The sequence below is a fragment of the Myiozetetes cayanensis genome, unplaced genomic scaffold (genome assembly GCF_022539395.1).
Source record: "Myiozetetes cayanensis isolate MyiCay16 unplaced genomic scaffold, myiCay2020 scf3, whole genome shotgun sequence".
Lineage (NCBI taxonomy): Eukaryota > Metazoa > Chordata > Aves > Passeriformes > Tyrannidae > Myiozetetes > Myiozetetes cayanensis.
The window spans coordinates 59,632,740-59,656,431 of record NW_026087521.1 but is presented as its reverse complement, the minus strand read 5'-3'; the positions used below and the strand labels follow the sequence as shown (position 1 = coordinate 59,656,431).

Sequence of the window (23,692 nt, the reverse complement as noted above, 5' to 3'; positions counted from 1 at the left end):
CCAAAAGTTTTCCTTGTGGTAGATAGGAGAACTTAACTGGGTTCAAGTTGACAAAAGGTAATTAAAAAAATTGTTAGATTTTTTTTTTTCCCTCCTCTGTAGTGTCTTTGCCATGTGGTGTTCGTTCAGCCATATCTCAGTATTTGGTACGTGTTCCTTATGCTCCTTCAGTGCAGCTGAAGAGGGTGCACTATGACAGAGTTCCTGAAAGAACTGAACCTTTCTTGGGAACTATTTTTATGTCTACAGGACAGCAAGTTCAATTTTTTGAGAGAAGCAAACTTCAGATTTGCGATTTTGTAAATGTGTGGCATATTTTTTTAACTTCTCAATCTCATGAAGAAACCTATGACAGACCTAATTCCTTCTGCAGCTTTAGGTTGCTGCTGCTTCATGAGCTGTGCTGGTCTCTAGGAGATCTTTATTTGCAACTATTCCCTTTACATATTTTATAACCTCAGTGTAACAAATGTCTTGCTGAAAATTCTCATATTCTGAGATTTTCTCGAGATAGCTCAAGGCTTTCTGCTCTCCATGTTTGTTGCCCAGTGCTTAGGACTCCTCTCTTCCTTCTGTGCTCATGCTTTCCCTGTTCTGAGGCCAACATCATATTTGGAAAACTTATCTTAAGTTCCATTAAGAAAGGAAATTAAAAAACCCCTCATGCAGCCCAGTCTCTGACACGGCTCTTCAGCTGCCTTGTACTCTCTGACAAATATGATATGGCTGAGATTCAGGGTTCTTAAGCTGAGTTCTATTGTTTGTTCCAGAATCCTCTAGGACTTGTTCACTGAAATTCTGATGTTGTTTTAAAAAAATTTAAAAAAAAGGTGGGTGAAATTGGTTTCCATAATTGCAAACTATAGAACAAATTGGGAAGAAAATCTCCTCAAACTGAAATCTTTGAAGGGGAGGATGCATTGCAAAATAAGTACAGATACTTTTAAATTGCTTTTATTTTAAGATTATGAGAAGCCTTTATGCAGCTACCAGTTTCAATGCCTAAAAACCTTCACACCAACTGGGCTGAAAAATAACTGCAATTCCCGTAAGTTTCTGTGGTGGAAATAAGAGTACAGTATTGTTTAGAACAAGAAATATCATTACCATACTTGGGAACAGCAGAGTTATTAATATTCAAAAGGTGTGCTCAGGGCTGAGCTGGAGCTTCGGGGGTTTTTCCCTTGGAAGTGGGAGCATGCATTTAAAATTTTAAACAGAAGCAGATTAGCTTCTATTACTGGGCCAGAATGAATAACATGTAGTAGATCTATGTATTTCCTTTTGCTTATTGTTCAAGTTGATATATGGGTTTTAAAAGTCACGTGTTTTCTCTAGGAAGAATCCTTTCTATTCGAAAAGTAGTATGTTTCCAGAACACATTTACGTTCAGCAGAGAAATTATCATCAGGATCCAAATTAGCTCAGTTACAATTTTTCTTCATGATAGAGTATGATGGCTGAGATCAGTAATCCTGCAGGATCAATTCTGTCTGATTAAATTAAGTGGGGACTGAAGCACTGTGCTGCCTTATCACCCAGTTGTTATCTCAAGGGAAAGGCTCTCTGGCTCTGCAAGCTCTGTATTTATTTTTACACTAGTGCAATCTACAGTGAATTACCTACTTTGGTGTGAACTTACCCACAGTGGACTCATACACTTTATTAAGCCAACTGCCTTTGGTGTGTTCTTTAGTATCTGTACAGTTTCTCACTATAAGGTGAGATGGTCCTTTAAAATAACCAAAACACGGATTTTTCATGAATATGCATCACTCACCTTACCAGCCTGAAGGACTAAATATCTTCATTATCTGACAAGGGTAATGTATCTAACACTGAAGCCTTTCCCGGAAAAGAACCCAGGAAAACTAGTGAAGAGATTTCTGCTGGGTTGATCTCTGAGGTTTCCCAGGACAGATCTGACCCAGAGATCTGTAGGAGGTGGTCCCCTTTTAAGAAGATGCACTTGGCAAAAGGGAATTTTGCCATATTTTTTATTTTCTCAACACGAGTGGACTGACACTGAGGAGGGGGGTGGGGTGGTGAGCAACAAGGAGGGTGGAAAGCACTCAGGGACAGTGACAGGGGAACAACAAATAGAGAAGGGTACCAAAAGGCTTGTGGTTCTTGGCTGTCCTCTTCTGCATAGACTATGTAGTGCCCAAAATGGAACTCATTATATCTAAGGAGATAGACTCTTCCTGATTCATAAAATAATAACGTGGTTTGGCCCTGGTTTTTAGATTCTTAAGTTGTCAGTCCCCTGTTCCCAAAAAAAAAAAACTAGGCTGATTTTTTTTAGATGTTTTCAACATGGCTTCTATTTTTATTCATACAGTTTCTGCCTGCAGCTGATTTCAGATTCTAATGGAGGCCATGGTTTGAAAGCCTGTCTGTAAAACCAGGGGATCACCATATGCTTTAATGTCTTAGTACTTCTGAGCAGCAGCCACTGCTCAAAAGCCTAGTTTTTGAGAAAACAGTAGCCTGAATCATTGCTTGGAATGTTTTTTGAGATGGCATTAATACCCTCTCAGTTTCTTAAAGGCTTTTCTTTTCCTTTACTAAGATCTGTGGTGGCTAATTTGACTCTCTTCCAAATACCACTGATAGGGAAGGAAAGGTTTGGGTTTTTTTTAAAAAAAGGTTCTTTTCAGAACTGAAAGCTTTTAATTCTCAGAATTAGTAATTCCATCACTAATAAAGGGAATGTGAACGATGCCATTTTCACTGCATGTATAAACATACTGCAGCTAGAACAGAGAAAGAGCAGTAAGATTGATAGGCCCAGGGTCCTATGGAAAAGCCATGAAAGCAAGAAGGATCCTATCTCCATATGCCTTCCCCTGCTTCCCAGTTCAAAACTCAGAACAGGACAAAGGCACAGGAAAAAGTTGGAGCATTGCACTTAAAACCTGAAATGCGAGTCTTTCAGGAGTGTTATCACAAGTAGCAAGTAGCTGAGTAGATCAAAGTTGTAAGTTTGTCTTGTTCACTTACTTTAAGGTGCTGTGCATTAAAACTTCAAGAGGTGTCCTCCATGACCTCTTCTCTTGTTCAACATCCACATTTCTATGTGGATATTCAGAAAAGAGCTTACTAGGTCAGAACCAGTGGGTTGTTAGTTATACCACAAGTCCTGGTTTGGCCTTAAACAGAGTGATTTCATTTACAGTTGCGTGGATGGGGATGGGGAGCCCTGGGAGTTGCCTGTGCTCAGTCTCTGATCTGTATTACTTTTCCACACTGCAGGTTATTTAATCTGTGGAAATGTACACAGCTATTTGTTTACTGTATTTGCCATAATGAAAGTTTGCAACAGTTCAAAGATATAAATGAATGTTGTGAAGGATTGGTAGAACTATTAATGGGAAATGTAAATTCAAACTCCACTGAGAAATATACCAGTAGAATGGTTTATAGTTGACAGTGATGCAGTTCCTCTGTTCAGGGAACATATGTCCCAATAAATCACTCAGTGTTTAGTAATTCTTTAGTGGGCAACATGTAAAATTGTGACCTAATGATATTGCAAACTGTAGCAGAGGCTGGGACTTCCCAAACCTCTGAGAGTTACACAGATTTGTGACTTAATTTTATGGTTTAGGTGTATATAGCTAAAATCTCTTGAAAGCAATCAAATTGTGTACACCTTGTGGGAATGCAAGAAATTAATGTGACTTCAGAGCTTGGTGTTCAGTGTGGGTAGGACGAGATCCTGGGTTTCTTACTTTGACTCTCTTACAGGTGGAACGAGAGAAGGCCATTCTCCTGGCCAACCTTCAGGAGTCTCAGACGCAGCTGGAGCACACCAAAGGAGCCCTGACGGAGCAACACGAGCGAGTCCACAGGCTCACGGAGCATGTCAATGCCATGAGGGGACTGCAGAGCAACAAGGAGCTGAAAGCTGAGCTCGACGGTGAGAAGGGCCGAGACCCCGGCGAGGAAGCACACGACTATGAAGTGGACATCAACGGCTTGGAGATCCTAGAATGTAAATACAAAGTAGCTGTTACTGAGGTGATAGACCTTAAAGCAGAAATCAAAGCCTTAAAGGAGAAATATAATAAGTACGTGGAAAACTACACTGAAGAGAAGGCCAAGTATGAGAGCAGAATCCAGACATATGACGAGCAGGTGACAAGCCTGGAGAAGTCGACCAAGGAAAGCCAGGAAAAAATGGTCCACATGGAAAAGGAGTTACAAAGGATGACAAGCATAGCAAATGAAAACCATAATACCCTCAACACTGCCCAGGATGAGTTGGTGACGTTTAGCGAGGAGCTGGCTCAGCTCTACCATCACGTCTGCCTGTGCAACAATGAGACACCAAACAGGGTCATGTTGGACTATTACAGGCAAAGCAGAGTCACCCGCAGCGGGAGCCTGAAAGGACCGGACGACCCTCGAGGTCTCCTTTCCCCACGACTTGCCAGACGGGGGGTGGCATCACCCGTAGAAGCCAGGACCCCAACTGAGCAGGTGACTAAAGAGGCCCCAGAGCCCGGCAAGGAACAGAGCCCAACAAAAACACCTACCATTTCTCCTGTCATCACAGCCCCTCCTTCCTCCCCCGTCTCTGACACCAGTGACATCCGCAAGGAGCCCATGAACATCTACAACCTCAATGCCATAATAAGGGACCAAATCAAGCACTTGCAGAAGGCTGTGGATCGGTCGCTGCAGCTGTCGCGCCAGCGGGCTGCGGCTCGGGAGCTGGCGCCAATGATCGATAAGGACAAGGAGGCCTTAATGGAAGAGATACTGAAACTGAAATCACTCCTGAGTACAAAGCGAGAGCAGATCGCGACCCTGAGAGCAGTGCTGAAAGCCAACAAGCAGGTAAGGTGTTCACAAAACAGCCGGAAGAGTCTGTTATTTACTCGGGTCGCTTACAAGGTCTCCCAGGAGTATTTTGGAGGCGAGGTTTTACTCACAGGTTATTTAGCCTCTCACTCAATCAGGGCAAGGGCAGACCTTTGTTCCCTCCCTCCCTGCCTCCTCTTTAAGCACTTTAGCTCTGCTTTTCTCGTTGGAATGCAAGAGGCTGCAGCATCGTTGTTCCCGGTCGCCTGTGACTTTTCTCATCTAAAAAGTGCAGTGATCACCACGTGGGGGCATGAATCCTGGTTAACAGCTTGGCATACTATTAGCTGATGACAGTGATGGGGTGTTGAAATTCCCAATAGTCAACTATTCTGAAGTTACAATTTTGAGTTTAATTGATTGTTGCATCTGTAACTGCATTTCTAGGATACTGGGGATTTAAATTGCGGCAATATTTCAACATACATTGAGACTTTTATAGCATTTCCCCCCCTCTGATACAACACATGTTAAATATTAACTCAAGTAATTAAATACCATCTCTAGCTAAGCAATAATAGCTTTGAGCAGTTATATGTGAGTTTTCCATGTAATTAAAACGTAATTAAGATGGAATTGATGTATATGGGTTTAGATTATGTGATTCCAAATTAAAGATTTTTCCCATTAGCATAGAGCTATCATTTATTTTTTGCTACTACCAGAAAATCTAGCTCAGTCTCACTCTTTTATTGCTGTCAGAAATAATGCATTATCCTAAGGCGTGCTCACTGAAATGGGAAAGATAGATTTGCTGACAGAGGAGATTCTATTAACTAAACTTTTATTTATTGGATAGCAGCAGAGATATTGGAAACTGTACAATTGGCCACAGAAACTAGCAATACTGTTCACACAAAGCTAGTAACAAATTCCTCAAACTTTCAATTTAAAAGACGTAATAATATAAAGGGAAGGAGAAATTTGAAGTTAGAGTGGGGAGAGTGATTTATTACGTGCCAGCCTCAAGTGGTGGGTGTATCCCAGGACCCAGAGTATATCTCATGTTCAAAAAACCCTAAGTTAAGATTTATCCTCTTCAGCTGTTCCCTTTCAAAAGAACAAGTTTCTAAGCAGCAATATGCTGGGGATACTTCTCCCTTGTGGGTTTCAGTTTAGATGAGCCTACAGAGGGCATCTGCTTCAGTTTTTCACGTTTTCTCTGTGACCACAAGAGCTATTCTTTGGGGTTTTTTTTAAATAAAAGCCTTCCCTGAGTCCAGGTAAAGCTAACATTAATATGAAACTATGTCTTTTCATCTCTTACACAGCATGGTAAGGCACTGCTGGTGCCAAATGTAGCAGTGCAGAGCTGCAGGAAGTCCTTTCAGAGAGATAACCTGGCTTGTCCTCAGCCTCCAGAGCAGGCACATATCACGTCGTTTTGCTCTGTGGCAATACTGTTACAAAACACCTGTATCTGTTGGCACTCCAGACAGAGACACCTTAGGTGAAGCTTTTTTAGTTGAAGTAATATGGGAAAGGAGGATGAGCACAGCCAGATGTACTGTAAAAATGGCAAGACCTGGCCTTCCTCGAGCATCTCACCTTTCAGGTCTGGGTGGAGGGGTGAAGACCAGCAGCAGACCCTGGATCTGAAATTTTGGGCTGTACTTAAGTAGTGAAAAAACACCCTTAAGTAGGGAAGCACAGGCACTATCTAGTTATTACCGTAATATTGTCAAATAAGCATTTTAGTCTTAGGCTGGGCTTAAAAAAGACTGCACAAAACTCTGTAACATAAAAAAAGAGCAAGATTTGCTCTAAGAAGCTGCAAACCTAAGATTGGGAAAATGGATTATTAAATCAATTACTCTTGAAAGCAATGCACAAAAGTCTTGCTTGCTTGCTTGCTTACCTTGTCTTGATTTATGTGTCCATTTGTTTGTAGCCATAATTACCATGTCAGCACCAGGTTGGTGGAGCAAACATTAACAAGTAGCATAAATAAGGAAGTAATATCAAATTAATGATGCTATAACTTTTAGGACCAGTTCAATAATGGGTTTGATTTCGATTTCTAATAGCAATCAGAAAGCAAAGCTGGCTATGATGGGAATTTAATATCCTGAAGTTCTGATAGAGAACTGATTGGTTGTTTTTCATAGGTAAATAATTTTATGAGAAGGAGTTGAGTCAGCAAGATTTTCACAACTGCATTAACAGTAACTATGGTGTCTTCAACTCCCATAACTGAGATGCCCATAAAAGTCCTTCAGAAAAAATAACTTGATAACCCCAGACATACAGAACCTTATCTACAAACAAAAAACCTGATATTATACAGAAAGTATACAGTAGAATTTCTGGGAAAGTGAGGCTCAGTGAAAAGACCTGCTACCATGTACTATTTCAGCACTAAAATAACAGGCTACTTTTATGCTTTCTTTTGTGAAAAATAGAGACTTACCACTGTAGGATTAATTATTCTTTCAGCAACAATTTTTTTAGTTGGTTTGCTTCTCACACTGCTAAAGTAAAGTAAATGGGATACCAAGTCATCTTAGAAAATGAGATTTGTTCATGGACTTCAGGACAAAGGTGGTAACCTTTAGGCAGCAGAGTTTGGGCAAACATCTCTTCTGTAAGGATAGAAGAGTGGCAAAAAAGGATGCTGTCAGTTTTGGCAATGCTTGGGGCCCTGGGGCTCGTGTGTGTGCTCACCTCAGCCTATGCAGCTCCATGGCTGGGTTTTGGGTACAGTGAGAGGGGCTGTGCTCTGCCTGCCCCAGCAATCTTTTTTCCTTTTTAGTGCGTCACACCCTGCTGGAGTCCAGGTGTTGGAGCCTTCTGCTCCCTCCCAGCCTTGCTGTCAATTCTAGGTGACTTCTCCTGCTCTGCAAACACTACATGCTCTGTGAGCCATTAATCCTGTGTCTGCAGGCGGCTCACTGAGAGGCTGAGCAGTCATTTGCCCAGTTCCTCAGCATGACCGTTCTGACAAGAATGTCATTAGCACCTCTGCTGTCTTACTGCATTATTGACTTCAGTGAAGGGTATTCTTGCATTTTTTTCTGTGTTTTCATCTTTTTTCTTGTGCTCTCCATTTCCTTGTTTGTTGATCAGAGGTTGCATTTTTATGTGGAACAAAGTTCTCTGATTTTTCTGATAGAATTTTGTCCTTAACCACAGCTTGAAACCAAATGCTTCAGAAAGAGCTGTTAAAAGCAAAGCCAGGTCCTGGGCATCTGCTTCCTTCTGGCACCCACTAGTTGAAGATGCAGGCTCTTGTTTGCCCCATCCTTCCTGTCTGAGCACCCTCTGAATGCACCATTCTAGATTATCTAAATCTAGATTACCCCATAAAACTGGTTTCAGGCACAATCATACATATGTGGCTCAATGGATACCATTTTGGAGATTGGTGGAGGTGGGGAACAAATAGAAACAATTTCGACAATAGCTGGTGCTGCAAGAAGAGTGACATGAAGCTGTGGCTTCAGTTTGTTTTGTTGCTGTTGGTCTTGGCACAGTCTAACAGTCCAGCTGAGGTGGCCAGGCACATAGGTGTCTCCAAAAGATGAAGGCTGAGTTCCTCTTCTACCCTCAGCCCCACTCCCTGTTACACATTCTGGCTTCAGGGTGATTCAGGCAGGTTTTCTGCCTCTTCAGGCTCCCTAAACTGGCTCACAGTAAGCACAGAAAAAAACCCAGCAGGTGTGCAAAGGGTAGGGGTGGGGAAAAGCTGGGTAATTACTCTTCTGGTGGCAGCTAGCCAGTATAGACTGACTTAGCTGCAGTGTAAAATGGCAGCTTCTGAGCTGAGCAGTCTGACAGAAATTGGCTTCAGTCAGCATCCAGATCCCAAACCCATGAGCTGTGAGTAACCTGAGCATCTGCACCATCCGGTGCCCACTGGCTCTTAAAAGGACTTGCTCAACTTCTCATCTGGCCCTGGCTGCAGCTTTCCAGCAGCACCTTCCTCAGCTTGTGTCCCCCTTCTTTCTCTTGCTGTAAACCCAAATTTTCTGTTAGTTTTATTTGCTTCTGTAGCAGAGCACTTGTGCCCATTTGTTCCTCCCTTTGGAGGCTTTCAGAAGGGAGACCCTTGAGAGCCTGCACAGGGCTGTGCTCAGCATCTTGGCTGGTGCACGGAGAGCCATGAGACACTTTGCATAGGATTTTAAATTTATGCTTTGTTTTATGGGAAAATTTAATAGCAAGGGAAAAAGGTCTGGAGATTTGACACAGTCCTTCCTCTGTTCCTCTTATTCACCAAGTAAATTATATTTCTATGTTATTTTTCATCCTGTAGAGTTTTGTGTCCATTTAACTTACCCTGACATCCAGACTAAAACGTAGGGATCACAATCTGCTTGATCATTGTGCACAGTTTCAGTCATGTGTAAATTACTGGGTTTACGGGGAATATGTAATCCCGCTGCTGAAATAATGCAACAAAATAAAGTATGAATAAGACTAGCATTAGATGGTACTTATCTTTAACTCATTTTCATTTGTACATGAATCCTGTGTTTGAAGACAAGGTGTGATAGGTTAAGGGATATGGGGCTGTATTTCTCTTACAAAGCAAAGACATCTGAATTCCTGCTTTAGGGGCAAAGCAGAGCTCAGTTTGAGCAATAGAGTCCACCTGTGCTCTCATAAATCAATTCTGCCTCATTAATGACCTGAAAATTCAAACAAATTTGATTTAATCATAACTGTTAAATAGGAATTTTTCCTCTGATGCACTCTTTCCTGGATTTCCATTCAAAAAAAGTACTTTTATTAAACATAGTTAATCCTTCCTCTCTATGTTAATTTATGAGCATACATTTTTGGTCGTGGCTGAAAACAGAAGGAAAGCTGATGATTTCTGCTTTATCATCTGCCAAGGCATAGGATGGTGTCTACATTGTACCAAAGCATATATCAGCAAGGTTAAAAAAAGCTGAATGATTTGAATATATCCCTAAGTGATTGATATTTTTAGCATTTTGATGATTTCAAATTTAGATTGGAAAAACACATCTATTTAAAATGGCAGGTGGTTACTACTAGTGACTTTTAAAAATCTTTTCTCTTAATATAAATTAAGAGAAAGCAGAGAAGATATTACTATTTAGTATACAATTACAAAAAATATTTTAATGCTCTTGTTACTAGCCATGCTATTTCGTCAGACACAAATGAATAAAGTTGTATTTTGGTAGGAGATTCTGATATGTCCTTTTGTTAAGAGACATTGTTAGTGGGAAATATATTGAGTTTCAGAAAACTGAGTTTAAAATTGGTTTCCAACTGTTTGGCCATTACCATATATTGTCCTGTTCCCTTGCTGATTGCTTTAAACTAATGTTCTCCTACACTTCTCTCCCCTGGTGATGATTCAAGAATCTACAAAATCACCAGGGGAAATTGATTGCCTATATGAAATGCTGCAACTTATTATGCACTAAACAAAGTCAAAAAAACAACCATAACTCTCTCTGAGTAAACATAAAAGGAAATAAATTTTCCTTTATCACGTTCAAAGGTGATAATTTTAAATGTCTCAAAGCAGCAGTAGGTATAAAGCCTCTATAAAACTATGTATTTTGAATAACTTCAAAACAATACTAAAATCATAGGTAAAGCAGAAAGTTCAAGTCTTGCAGGTTAAGACAAATATAACTGTTAAAAGCCGTAAGGTAGTAAATTAAAGAAATGTAACGGATGAAACTGAAAAAAAAAAACAAAGGAGCAGCAAAAATTTAGGAATAGGACAAATACAAACCTTTTGCTTTCCTGTTAAATGAAAATTGTAATTTACAGGGTTTGTTTGGTTTGGTTATTTGTTTGGTGTTTTTTGTTTTGTTTGGGGGTTTTGTTGGGGTTTTTTTGTTTTGTTTTGTGGTTTTTTTATGTAGTGGTTAAAACTGCCAAAATAATGCTACTTTGCAGTAAGCATTGCCAGTTCTCAGACATAAAAGCAAGCTGTCAGGTCCTGGCTGTCACCATGCCCAAGGAAATGCTCGGCTGGCAGGAGGCGTGAGGCCAAACACTTTGGGTCCTAACTTGGCTGCAGAGGCTGAGCCTCATGTGCTCTGCATCCTGTTTGCACCGTGGCCAGGGGACACACCTGCTTGTTTGTTGCAGCTCAAACAACATGGTAGCAGTTCCTAGAAGCTGCAGTAACATATTCACTTGCCTGAGTCCTCAACCTACAGCTGCACAGTTTTGCAGAGACACCTTAAGTGCTGAGTTGTTGCCTGTGCATTGAAACGGGCCTTGTCCTTTCAACTGTTTTCTCCCTTTCCTGGTTTCATGGAGTACAACTTAAAAGAAGACATTCAAGTGTGCAGTACAATGAAGACCAGGTCTAACTTCTTTTACTGTGTGAATGAAGAAGGACATTAAAACCAAAATCAGGCTTGGCATCTTAGCTGTGATCAGGTATCTGGCTCATTAGCATATATCCTTCTTTGTGTTTTTAGACAGCTGAAGTGGCCCTTGCCAATTTGAAGAATAAATATGAAAATGAAAAAGCAATGGTGACTGAGACCATGACCAAACTACGGAACGAATTAAAGGCTTTGAAGGAAGATGCAGCAACCTTCTCATCCTTGAGAGCAATGTTTGCAACCAGGTAAGGGAAATGGTGTCACCGTCTGGCTCAGCACTGTAAAAACAAATACGTGTGTACTAAATGACAACAGACTTAGCTGTGTATGTTGGGTGCTTAGGAGGAGAGAGAAATTATTTTCTGCAAGGTCAGAGGTTTGCTGGATGAAGGTGAATGAGTCCTAGAATGCACACTGTGCAAAACTTACAAGCTTTCAAGTGCTACTGAGCTGCGTGTCTTGGAAAATAAGCTGGAGAATAGCAATGTCAATACAACCTTGAGTAAAGTGTTATAAATGCCAATATATGCTTGCAGTATATTTGCATTTATAGAGCTTTTTAAAGTGGAAATCAAATAGTAGATTTATGTAGCTGATTTTTCCCATTCAGAGGTACGCAGTGATTCTGTCATGTAAAGCTATCGTGCAGTTAATGATGATCTTCAGAATCCCATGTTTTCATTACGATGAGATTTATTACTTACCACTAGTAAAATCTATTTCATCAACCAGCCTATGCTGTAATCCAGTGCTAATAATTGTAAGGCCACTGTAATTTCCCACTCCAGTATGAATTCTTATTTTCTTCCACTGTGATGTTGAATTTATTATCTTCTCCTTCACAAAATAAGTTTTACTCATCTTCTGTAACATAGTTCATCCTGGCAGGATAGTAATTAATCATCTTTCATCTTTCCTTCTCCCACATCTTCTTCAGAGGAGCTTTTGGTTTTACACTGAATCACAGAATCGAGGAGGTTGGAAAAGACCTCTGAGATCATCAAGTCCAACCTATGACCGGACACCACCGGGTCAACTAGACCATGGCACTGGGTGCCCTGTCTAGTCTTTCTTTAAACACTGCCAGGGATGGTGGCTCCACCACCTCCTTGGGCAGTCCATTCCAATGTCTAATCACCCTTTCTGTGAAGAAATTCTTCCTAATGTACAACCTAAAACTCCCCTGGCTCAGCTTAACACTATGTTACGTAAAAATAAATTTTTTTAAAGATCAGTATTTTCATCAATAAATTCTTAATTCACAACTACACAAGCAAATGATTATCCTGAAGAAGTTATTCTGTTAGATTAAGACTTTTTTCCCCCCTTATGGTCAAATACAATGCAGGTTTCTTCTTTGTGCTTTAGTCCACAAATGATAAGACATGGTGCCTCATGTCAACATCCCTCCAGTGCTCCCTGTCTCACCATTTCCAGCCTTCTAAAGTCCTTTGTTGCCTAGTCACAGTGGCAGCAGCAGCTGGGAGAGGTGGGAAGGAAGGAGGAAGGACATTTATGTGTCGTGACATTGGTGCTGTGTACAAATTCATCATAGGTTCATCGTCGGAAGAGTTCGTGTAGTGGCATAATGGAAATGAAGACCCAACTCAGCAGGTGGTGTGAACCAAGGTAGCCTGATTGATTTCATTGGCATCTAAAGACTTTCTTCAAGAAAGGAAGGCTCTGTGTGTGTATTAGAAATGCATGTGTTGATCTTTACTTGCAAGCTCATTACTCTAGGAGATACATGAATGTACTAACCCTGTAAGAGTCCCTGGAAGGCGGCTAACTCTGGAGGAGAGGAGTGGCATCGTGAGCATAAAGCAAACAAGTGTCTTGCATGGAGCATAAACCATCAACCTAAGAGGTAAAAGTAGTTTGCGAAGATTTAGAAGTTAATTAAAGGGAATGTTAGATTGCTGGTGTACGGAATGCTCCTTATCTTATTTGGGCATCCTGAGTGCATATCCTAAAGCTGGGGGGCAGACAGCAGCATCTCTTCAATGAATATTAGGCTTAAATGATGCCACTGATCCAGGTACCTTTTCTAGATGTCTTGTGTGTTGGATGCAATGAAGCTTCTATTTCTCTTCTATGAACTATAAAGGGAGTCCGGTGACCTGCTGAGTTACAGATTTTCACTTTATAAATATCCAGTGTTATCAGAGATAAACCCCAATCAAAGCATCTACTGCTGTTGGTAAACTCCATGCAGTAGTGATTAAACACTCAGTGTATGGCCTATGGAACATATCCCTGCCCTTGAGGTCGTAAGTTTTGCCCACTATTTTCTCAGCAGAGTTATAAAAAATTATTCACTGCAAGGTCTTGCATATCAGTGTGCTCCTATAGATTTTTCTATTGTAAAATATTCATTTTCCTTCCTTAGCGTGGAGCTTAATGGCCTTTATAATTAAATCAATCTTCCTAAATGTTCAAATCATTGACTCATTCCAAATAGTCCATTTCGAAGAGCATTTGTTTAAATGACAGAAAGCTGATATATTCTAGAAGTCTGCTGAAGGAGAAAAATCTGTTCGAAAATACACTAAGATTCTTGTGCAGTAACATTAGATACAATAGCAAGCTCTAGCATAAAAAAGCAATTGTTTTGTCTTTAGTTGAATAAAACAGTGGTTTCCATGGTTGCAGTGCATCACATGGTACTTACTCCAGAATTTGCACCATAGGGAAATCATCCCTCTGATAGCAGAGTTGTATTAAAAATCTGAAAATGATTGCATATCCTGTTTGATAGAACAATATCCTTCACTTTCATAAACCATCCTTTTCTGTTCATTCAGTCACCAAAATGGATGTTCATTCTGGTGCTGAACTGCATGGTTTCTTCCTTAAATGCACTGGATAAAGGTCACAACATGTTATAAGGAGAGCACAGGACATCTGTTTCTGGTCTGAACAGCAAAGATGGCACTTATCTCCAAAGCTCCCTTATGCAGAAAGCAGGAGCCCTCCTTTTTCTGTGTTTTTCCCTGACACTTGTTCATCCTTCCACTCCTTAATTTCTTTCTTCAGTTCATCTTCCTCTCAAAAGTCCTTCTGTCCTGCTTCTACTTCTGCTTTTCTGTTTTTCCTTTTGGGACTGCTTTTTAACCCGGTCAAAAAACTGATTCAGATCTCTACAGCTTCCTCCTTCCCTCTTCACTACCTTTATGATCCCTTTCTGGGATTTATTTACTTCAGACCTGTCAAGAATGTGTCCTCAATACAGTTCAAGCTCTCCTTTCCCTTAGTACCTCTCAGGAATAAAACAAACAAACAAACAAAAGCATAAAAAAATTTCTTCTGTGGGATACGAGGGTTTGGCAAAGCAGAGTTGAAGTTTCTATTTCATGCCAGAGCCATGTGTTGCCCATCAGATTTGCAGCTCCTGCCTTTAGCCTGCTTGTTTTGTCCTGGGCTGCTTCTGGTATTCCCAGACCAGAGAAAATGGTGAGAGCCTTCCCTGCCCCTCCTGTCATTTCCACTCATTCCATCCCTGAGTTGCTGACCCAGGGTGGGACCTGTGGGAATGTGAGACAGTGAGCAGCACTCTTCCAGGGGAAAATGAAAAATAAAGAATAAACTCTTTCAAATGTTCATTTTCCAGTCTAGATGTTGCCCTGTGAGAGGAAGGGAAGTCCCATGCTGAAGGAGAGAAGGAACTACTTTTAAAGCAGGAACCTACAGAGATTCAGGAAGCTAATTTTACTGAGTCCCTACACATGCTTGCTTTCCTAGTCTAAAAAGAGATACTTAAAAGGAGAGAACAGGAAATATTACTTCTGATATTGCCATAGTCCTGACACTGCAGACATGGATTTTATTCTTCATCCATCAAGATGTTTTCTTACGATTAATATTTAAAGGAAAAAGTGTGCTGAAGAGATGGACTAGGAAGATTGGACAGGTCCTGGAGATGAGGAAACTTTTATTGAGCGGAAGAGAATTATGATTATATGGCTAGAGCAGGGAACTGTCACTGTCACCGGGTTTTAGCTCAAGCTCTGCTGTGATTTATGTTACCTAAATTACACATAAGCCTGACTCGGTATTTGGTTTACATTCCTAGACGAGAGAGGGAGATGGAACTAGAAATCCCTTAAAATCCTATATAAGCTTCTTGAATCAGTTCATAGAAAATAAGTGGGCTTATGTGTCTGTCTGCTTCCTTTCTGAGACAAGAGAAATGAGAAATAGGTGAAACCTTGGCTTTTGCTCTGGCAATAAGTAGACCAGCAGACAGCAAGATAACAGTGCTGGTTATTTAATAGTCGCTTGTAGGCTACACCAGTCCTGGGGCGAGGGAAGAATTAGGAAAGAGCTCCGACTCGGGAGGACATAACTTAACTTTTGTTATTTACCACTATTTGAGTCCTTCTGAAAGACTGTTCAAAGCCCTGGAGCATCCTGGAGATGTGCTTGGAATACAGTGGTCACTATCACGCCAGAAGTCATGTCTTTGAGGAGCTCTTAACCTTTTTCTTCCTCAGTATCCTGTGAGACTTCACAAATGTTTATCAAACGTGGCTGAAAGGCAACATGGATGTGTGTAATGCTTTTTTATTTTTTAATTGGAAACACTTCTCTTTTTATCCCACACTTGCACATAGCTAGGAATGTTTCAGTGAAGGGAAATGCTGTGACTGCAGGCAGTAGTTACCTCCCACTATATGGAATAACCTTCAATGCTGCAAACTTCAGGGAGACCTGAGACTGTTAATTCAGCAGTTTCTAAAGTCAATTATGGCCTGTACTTGACTGATTTGGGTTTAACCTTTCTGAACGCTGTTTCTCAAAAAAGAAAAAAAAAAGCTTGAGCAACAAAACCCAGAGACAATGGACCGTGTGTTTGAGAAAAATAATAGGAACCCTCAAGCTGTGGTGGAGGTCAGATGACTGGAACTGCCCAAACACTGCAGTGAACTGCCAGAAATGTGGGATTCCTGCTATGGGGAGATTTCTAAGAAGGACATATAATTAATTAGATGGGTTGGAAAGTGTGATTGGTTTTGTCTCAAGTGTGAGACCAGCTAACAACATCTAGTATATCAAGATTTCTTGAGCCAGCTTGATATAGTTCACAGCGGGCAACAAAAAGCTTGTTTGTCTAAGTCTGCTTTAGTAATATCCACCTTCATGGCACTTATGTCTCTTAACTGTTGTGCTATTTTACAAACCAGGGGTTACTTTAAAAAATTTTCAACAGAAAACTATTTGGAAAAAAAAAAAGATATCTCCTAGACAAAGAGGAAAGCGGGAGAGAATAAGAGGTGGATACAGGATCCACCTAGTTACAAGAACAAGTCTTTAAGACTCTGGCAACACAGACATTAAAGCCAATTAATTTGAAATAGGAATTACTATAATCTACAGAATGGTGATTTCATTCTAATATCTCTGTCAGGGAAACTGGTTTAAGCATTAATAGACATCTCATGGCTTGGAGCAGAAATAGGTGTGCAAGTTGTCTTTAAGCCAACTACCATTTCATAAATATCTCTGTACTTCAAGGTTTGAATAGCAACAGTCATGCTTATTAAGGTCCTGTGAAAGTAAAGTAATACTGAAACTGTAGATGAAACTGTGTCTGACTTAGTAATTTTGCTTCCAGTGCCTGAATTATTCAAAAGGAGGGTGCAATATATATGTGTTTGTGTGTGAAGAATAACAGCAAATTTTCAAGTATACTTTATTTCTGTTTCCCAAGGGGAAGATTAAAATTTCAGAGAAATTAGTTCCATCCCTCAGTTTGCAATAATTCAAGTTTAATGCATCACACATTTTGATAAGGAAAACTAAAATAATTTTCTATGCTTGTTTTCTGTGAGTGATACTGATAAAGTTACATCCTCATCCATTTACACAATTGCAATTACACAGCAAAGCTACTTGGATTTATACAGATCGCGTGGGAAGGAGATTTGGCAAAAGCTGCATCCCTTAACATGCCTTGGATATTGCCACAAATCTCTGATGGTCAGACAGTATTGCTATCTCTGAATCATCTCTCTGCTGGCGTATATTTATTGCTCTTGGTTCTTACTGATTAGATGGTCTACTGCTAACAAACTGAAGCTACTGCACTTCAGAAAATTACTTAAGACCATCTTGAAATGCCTTGCTTTTCCTGTTAACTTTAGGAATTATTGCTTTAAGCAGAACTAAATTGAATTTGGTCTTAGATATTAACAAAATCATAAGAAAGGTGGTTTTAGTTCTTAGAGTTCGAAAACAAACAAAGGGAGTTTTTCATGCAGATAAAGGAGTAAATGTGAAATAACTCCATATGCAGGGTTTCCTGAATAGTACCTTTTAATCAGTTAACAATGGCAAATAACTGAGGGCTTCTCATTTCCAAAATCCGATGTGTCCATGTCCAGTGTTCACACTAGTTGCAGCCTTCTTTCGTGATATTTTCTTGAAGTGGATTTTACTGTCTATGAAAAATAGTATTAACTAATTAACAGACATTCTTATCTAACTTACTATCTGAACAAGCCCCCAAAATTGTTATTTATCATATAACATGGAGATAATCCCAAGCCTCCCCTCCAATTGCTTATTATCTGCATTAGAAACTTATTACATTATCATAGACCACTCTGTCAATATAGATACAGGTTCTCCTGCTGAATGGGAAGTGCTGGCATTCAGATCCAAGGCCAGATCTATTCAAAGTGGGAACGGAAGAATTCAAGCTGTCTCTGCTCCCAGGATTAGGGTCAGCGAAAGCTTGGATCTGAATCTGCCTCTGTAGCTGAAGCCCAGGAAGGTGCTCACAGGTAGAGTTGGTTCTTGGACCGTTTCCCCAGATTTCTGCCTTGTCTGTCCCCCCAGGTGTGATGAGTACGTCACACAGCTGGATGAGATGCAGCGGCAGCTGGCGGCTGCGGAGGACGAGAAGAAGACCCTGAACTCTCTGTTGCGCATGGCTATCCAGCAAAAACTTGCCCTTACCCAGCGCCTGGAGGATTTAGAGTTCGACCACGAGCAGTCCCGACGCAGCAAAGGCAAGCTTGGAAAGAGCAAGATCGGCAGCCCTAAAGTAAGTGAGGAGGCATCAGCCACCGTGCCAAGCATAGACACTTTCCTCCTGCATAGTCAGGGCCCACAGCAACCAAACTTACTGGTCAGCAGTGGCACTCAGAGGAAAAGGTATGCATGCAGTGATCTTTACAGTACAGTGCAGTAGCCAGACTTTCATTAAAGTCGTTCACTGAATTGTAAACATAATGATTCTTTTTTTCATTATTTTTATGTTTTGTTTTTGTACTTTAACTGGGGAAGAGGAGGTGGGGAGGGTGTGAATATGAAATTCAAAGCCTGGCAACATGTGGTTCTGATCCACCTACTCACTGTTATTTCCTCCTCCTTAATGCAGTGTTCTGAACTATATTCTGTCAGTGTCTTAGTGCATCTTGTATGTCTTTTAATATTAAGTGTGAATGTATTTTCTTTGACAAGTTTTCCTTAAGTTTTCCTTAAAGTTTTCTGTTACGAGCATCTGAAATAAAAAAAGGATTGTGCTCTATGACAATTTCAGTGCTTAACACAAAAGAAACTGCATTTCTTTGTTAAGCTCTGGAGCTCAGTTGTTCTTTATCAGTTCCAAAATCATATGGATGTGTTCACTCAGATCAATTTTTCTACATGGGAGCAAGCAAGCTTTTGAAGGGGAATGGCTGCCATTCATAACCTAATGCAAAAATTTTTCTGTTCAAGCAGTGAGTTCTTGTCTTGTGACTGCCCTGCCAAAGCTCTGCAGGTGTGGGGGCTCTGTTAGAGAAGTCCAGATAATCTTTCCCTTTTCTCATATGCTCTAATCACAACGCAAAACCAAGAGAACATTTAGGGAACCTTGTACATGTCGACTCCAGGATGCTGATATATAACTCAACCTCATCTCCTCCTTCCATATTGTGAACGAGTATTTCCAATGCAGGCAAGGTGTCCTGCTCTGGAAATGACATGGGGTGGCAACACTAGTTGGTTTTTAGCTGTTAAGCAAGTTAACATGATGTTCTCATTCGTGAGGCTTTGAAAGGTAATTAAAGTAAAACTCTTTTGTTTCCATATGTATTTTTCTTGGATCTCCTGCAAGACTATTCTCACCTTCCCTTTGTGATCAGAGCCATCCCAGGACTTCAGGGACCTACCTCCAGAAATTATTAAGAGCCCCCCCTCATCCCGCCTCCACAGAATCATATCTTCTGAGGGGCCCCCCTTCCATGAGTGAATTCATCCATGGGCACCGTCTCAGCAAGGAAAAAAGGTTAACCGTGGCCCTACCAGGTAAACATTTTTTCCTTGGATGCATGTGGTGCTGACTGGTTAGCAGAGCAGGGGACCCTCCCAGCACTGCAAATGCAATCTAATTTGGGCATCTTCTTGGGGACCTGAAGAGCAAAATGTCTCCTCCTACGTCACTTGTGGCAGGAGATGACATTCTGCTGGCAGCCGCCCAAACTGGTTTCAGATGCAGTGGGAAAAGTCCTGCTGTGGTACTGGGTGAGTGCAGTCCCATGGCATCCACAGAGGCTGCACCCCTGTGCCTGGGTGGAGCTTAGTCTGGTGGTGATGTTGGTAGTCCCCTTGGAAGACACAAAGCCAACAGGACAGAGGAGTGAGATGTGTGAGGACCAGCGAGGGAGTGACTGGCAGCGTGCAGGAGCCTGTGCAGCATTTGTCTTCTGCTCACCCTGGAGCGTTCAGTCAGCTTTTTCTGAAGGGTAATGTTAAACTCACAGAAGGCTTAGTTTATATAAATTGAATCATAAGGTTTATCTTTGCAGGAAGCTTTTGCTTCTTATTTCCTGCCAAAATGTAGTATCCGCTTGGAACAAGGGAAAGAAAGGAAATGGAAACTGGAATGCCATTTCAAAGGCTGAGACATCTTTCTTTGCCTGACAGACAAGCTAATAATTACTTTCCTTCTGTGCCTGAGCAGAACCTTTAGCCTTTAAATGTTCACAGTCTTGCCTGGTGGTAATCTTTTTTTTCATTATTTGTTTTGAAATTTGTTTTACACAAAAAAGAATAAGTAGAAAACGTAGAAGCTAAACCCCTAAAGTGGTTTCTGCTCAAGTAAATGCTTATTCTGGAAAGCTGAGCAGTACCCTATACTACGTTAAATTTCTCACCTAGTGCTATCAATACTCAGAGCTGCCTTTGAACTGTGCAAGTAACACCCACTCCAAAGAAAAGTGTAAAACAGCAGAGAGTCTAAACAAGACATTTTCCTAAGGAGTGTTGCAGAAAATAAATCAAAAGAGCTGTCTTCTGAGGAGAAAAAGGTGTAAGTGGGAGGAAAGAATCATCTTGTAGAACATCACAGATGCGTGGACCGCAGATTGAGAAACACTGACACAGTTTTTTTCCCCAGTAACAGAGGACAAAGGATGAAGCAGCCTGAAAAGTGGAATTGTCCAGAAAATTATGTTTGCCTGGAGTCTTACCTGTCACTTTAGGCACATCTCTACATATTCAGAGGATAAGGGTCTTGAGGCAGTACTACTGATTTATGTTATGGTTGTCCTTAGGAATCTACAACAGTCCCAGCTTTCTGAATGCATTTGTCAGAATTTTACACCGTCACATGGCCTTAGGCTCAACCTGTGAGACTGACAGGTTCAAACCTGAGATATTTCTGAGCACTCAGATTTCAGTGTTAGCAGGGCCCATGTTAGAATCAGGTTGAAGATTAAGTAGTGAATTTTTCAGTTGTTACCAGTTTCTGGAAGATTTCTTACTGTTGTTAACAGATGAAAGGAATGATGCAGCAAGTAGGATTTTTTTTTGCCATCTGTCTAATTATCTGTCTCCTGAAGGAACAGTGAAGAATGTTATTCTTCTGCCTTTACAGAGAAAGTTTAAAAGCCTTGTATCAGAAAGAGTTTCTGTTCTCAGATGACTTGTGCAGTCAAGCAAGCCAGCAAGAAATGTAGCAACCCACACCTGCTTCTTCATCAGAGAGGGTGCAAAAGAGCAGCATCCAAACTCAAACACTATGGAGCAAAGTGTAGCTTGGCTTGAGGCTGAGTCCTCAGGAGCGGAGTAAGAATGAATCAAACTTTCATTAAATGGAAACATGTTTTGGTGTTTTTTCTTTTAAATTTGTGAACTATTTCCTTCACACAGATATTTCACCCATATTATGTGAGGGCTTCCCTGTCCTTTCATTAGCTCCCAGCGTTGTGGGGACTGGGAGTTTGTAGCTGGGAATGCATTTGATGGAGACCAAGAGCCAAAATAACTGAAGTTGGCAGAGGGAGAAACAGGGCAGGCTCCCCTGCCCCGTGCTCCCCATGCAATAGCAAGCTGTGCCTGTCTTTCTTTGGCACCTTCTTCTGGACTTGGTGCTTGGCAGAAGGGGTTGCCTTCACTGTGCTCTGGCCCCAGATTTGACTACTGCTAGTAAAGGGAAAGCTGGACTGCTTTTTGCTGCCTTCTTCAGAGGCAGACCAGCTGAATTGAAGATCTCTCAAGAAAGAGATTCTCATTTCCTGCTCAATTTCCATTTGATTGCCCTCACCTTTAAATCAGTAAGCATGTCCCTCTGACATCAAGCTGTGACAGCATGACTTGATCTGGGCTTTCTAATTGAACTAATAGCTCCTAACTGCCCACAGGGGCTAAAAATACCACTCAGTCCTTTTTCAAAGTATCATGTTCTATTTCTCCTAGGTAATGGTAAGCACTTGGCTTTGCTGTGTGTTACTTTTTTGCTTCTGTTCTACTAAGATGTATTTTTACTCTTTCAAGTCCCTATTTCTTTGATAGGCAGAAGCAGCTGGTACATGTCCAGCACAGTTCCAGCCTACCTTTGTATGTGTTTGTGTTTGTTTTCATAACTACATGAAAAAGTCAGGGCATATAGAAAGCCTAATGCTCAGTTCAAATAGTGTGAAACACTATGAAAAATGACCTGTCCTTTGCAGTTATACTGAATTTAAAGTCACTAGGTGCCTCCTAATATACCACAGTTCCAAATATGAAATATGGTTCTCTCAAACTCTTCGAGGAAAGACTAAGACAAAAAAGGTCTCCTGTAGTATCTGCTTTGACGTCACTCTTTTTTCTGTCAGATATTTTAGCGTGGAAATTCTCAACTGAATATAAAGTTCTGTAATTTTAGCTTAAATTTTAATCAAGATCCTTGTGTAGATGATGCACCTGAAGAAAAAGGTTTCCCAACAGGCTTATGTAATGGACAATAACCAATGGCTGCAGCATTCTCCCTTAAATAGGGTCAACAACAGGCCACCTGAGAGTCACCTTTGTTGGAGTGCTCCCCAAACAAAATGTGGTAGATGCTTTTTTTCCTTATTGTTTATGCCTGGTATTTAAAGTCCCACACAGGAAAACACTGCAAAAGGTAAAGCATTTCATGTTTTGAAGGAATTCAGATCATAAGATCATAATGGGCAATCTTTCCTTTTAGAGACTTCTGTATGGTCATATATCTCATTTTATCAAAATAGAAAAAAAGGAAAGTAGCCTTAAAATGTGACACGTTTCTCTCAAATTCCAAGCCTAGCTGAGGTCAGATGTTTAGGTGACATAAGCCAGCCTAGTCCCATGGGTTTAAACAGAACTGTGCTAGTTTACTGCAATCCCAAGTTTTTGTTTTGTAGTATTTAGATTTTATTGTTCTTCATTGTTACAAGAGCATTTCATAAAATGGCTCTTCTGAAAGCTTTAAAAATAAAAACCACTGCAACAGTAAGTAATTTTGTGGAGTTGCTAATTTCTGAAAGCACATTAAACCTGAAAGCCTGCTTGCTTTTTCAGTGTCTTTCAAGAGTGATTTACAGCCTGGCATTTAATTGTTACAAGATGAGACTAATGTGGAAGATAAAGACAGCACAAGGAGTGCTACATAATAGTATAGCAACTGCTCAAGCGCTGAGCTCATCACCTATCATGCATAATTGAGAGTATTTAATAGATACTCTTACAATAAAAGTATTCCAAGATTAATTTCTGCTGTAGCTCTGTGCTTACAGGCAAATCAGATATGAATCATAATATGATACAAATAACTAGCTCTTGTGTGTCAGTTTGTATTCTTACCTTGAAATTTAACCTAATTTATAAAAACTCTATCCCAAAGGAAATTTCTACAGAGTGTCACCAAGAGCTAACTTATACAATCTGTAGGTAGACTGTATTTTTTAAAGCTAACAAGGAAAATGAAAATGCAAAATCTCAATCACCCAAATGCTGAGGTCCTAAGAAGTCTTATAATTGAATCTTTCAGCTGAAACTTGAGGGAAATTGCTTAAGAGTTGTCTTTACAAATTGACCCTTACAGTGGAGTTGGTTTAACATGTGAAGAATAGGTGAGAAACCTAGGAATGCACTGATCTGTTTGATGTAGCACAACCAAAATTTAACACAACAAGGAGCAGAGGGTCTTCTGAGTAGGGTGGCCCTTAGTGTTATAAGGACTTAAAGGCTTTTGATAGGTCATGTGAGGTGTTGAGTAACCTCTC

General features: G+C 40.6%; 1 protein-coding gene across 5 annotated transcripts in view; it reads left to right on the top strand.

Moving 5' to 3' along the window:
- Positions 1-23,692, top strand: part of BICD1 (BICD cargo adaptor 1) — a 174,254-nt gene that overhangs the window by 129,388 nt on the left and 21,174 nt on the right. For 3 of the 5 annotated variants that reach the window (XM_050323981.1, XM_050323984.1, XM_050323982.1), the window contains exons 5-7: positions 3,751-4,845; positions 11,289-11,440; positions 18,036-18,243. In XM_050323981.1, the coding sequence (XP_050179938.1) occupies positions 3,751-4,845; positions 11,289-11,440; positions 18,036-18,243 (1,455 nt within the window). Of the gene's footprint in view, positions 1-3,750; positions 4,846-11,288; positions 11,441-18,035; positions 18,354-19,299; positions 19,491-22,229; positions 22,239-23,692 lie in introns of all 5 variants that reach the window. The other 2 variants (XM_050323986.1, XM_050323985.1) reach the window with 2 other exon arrangements.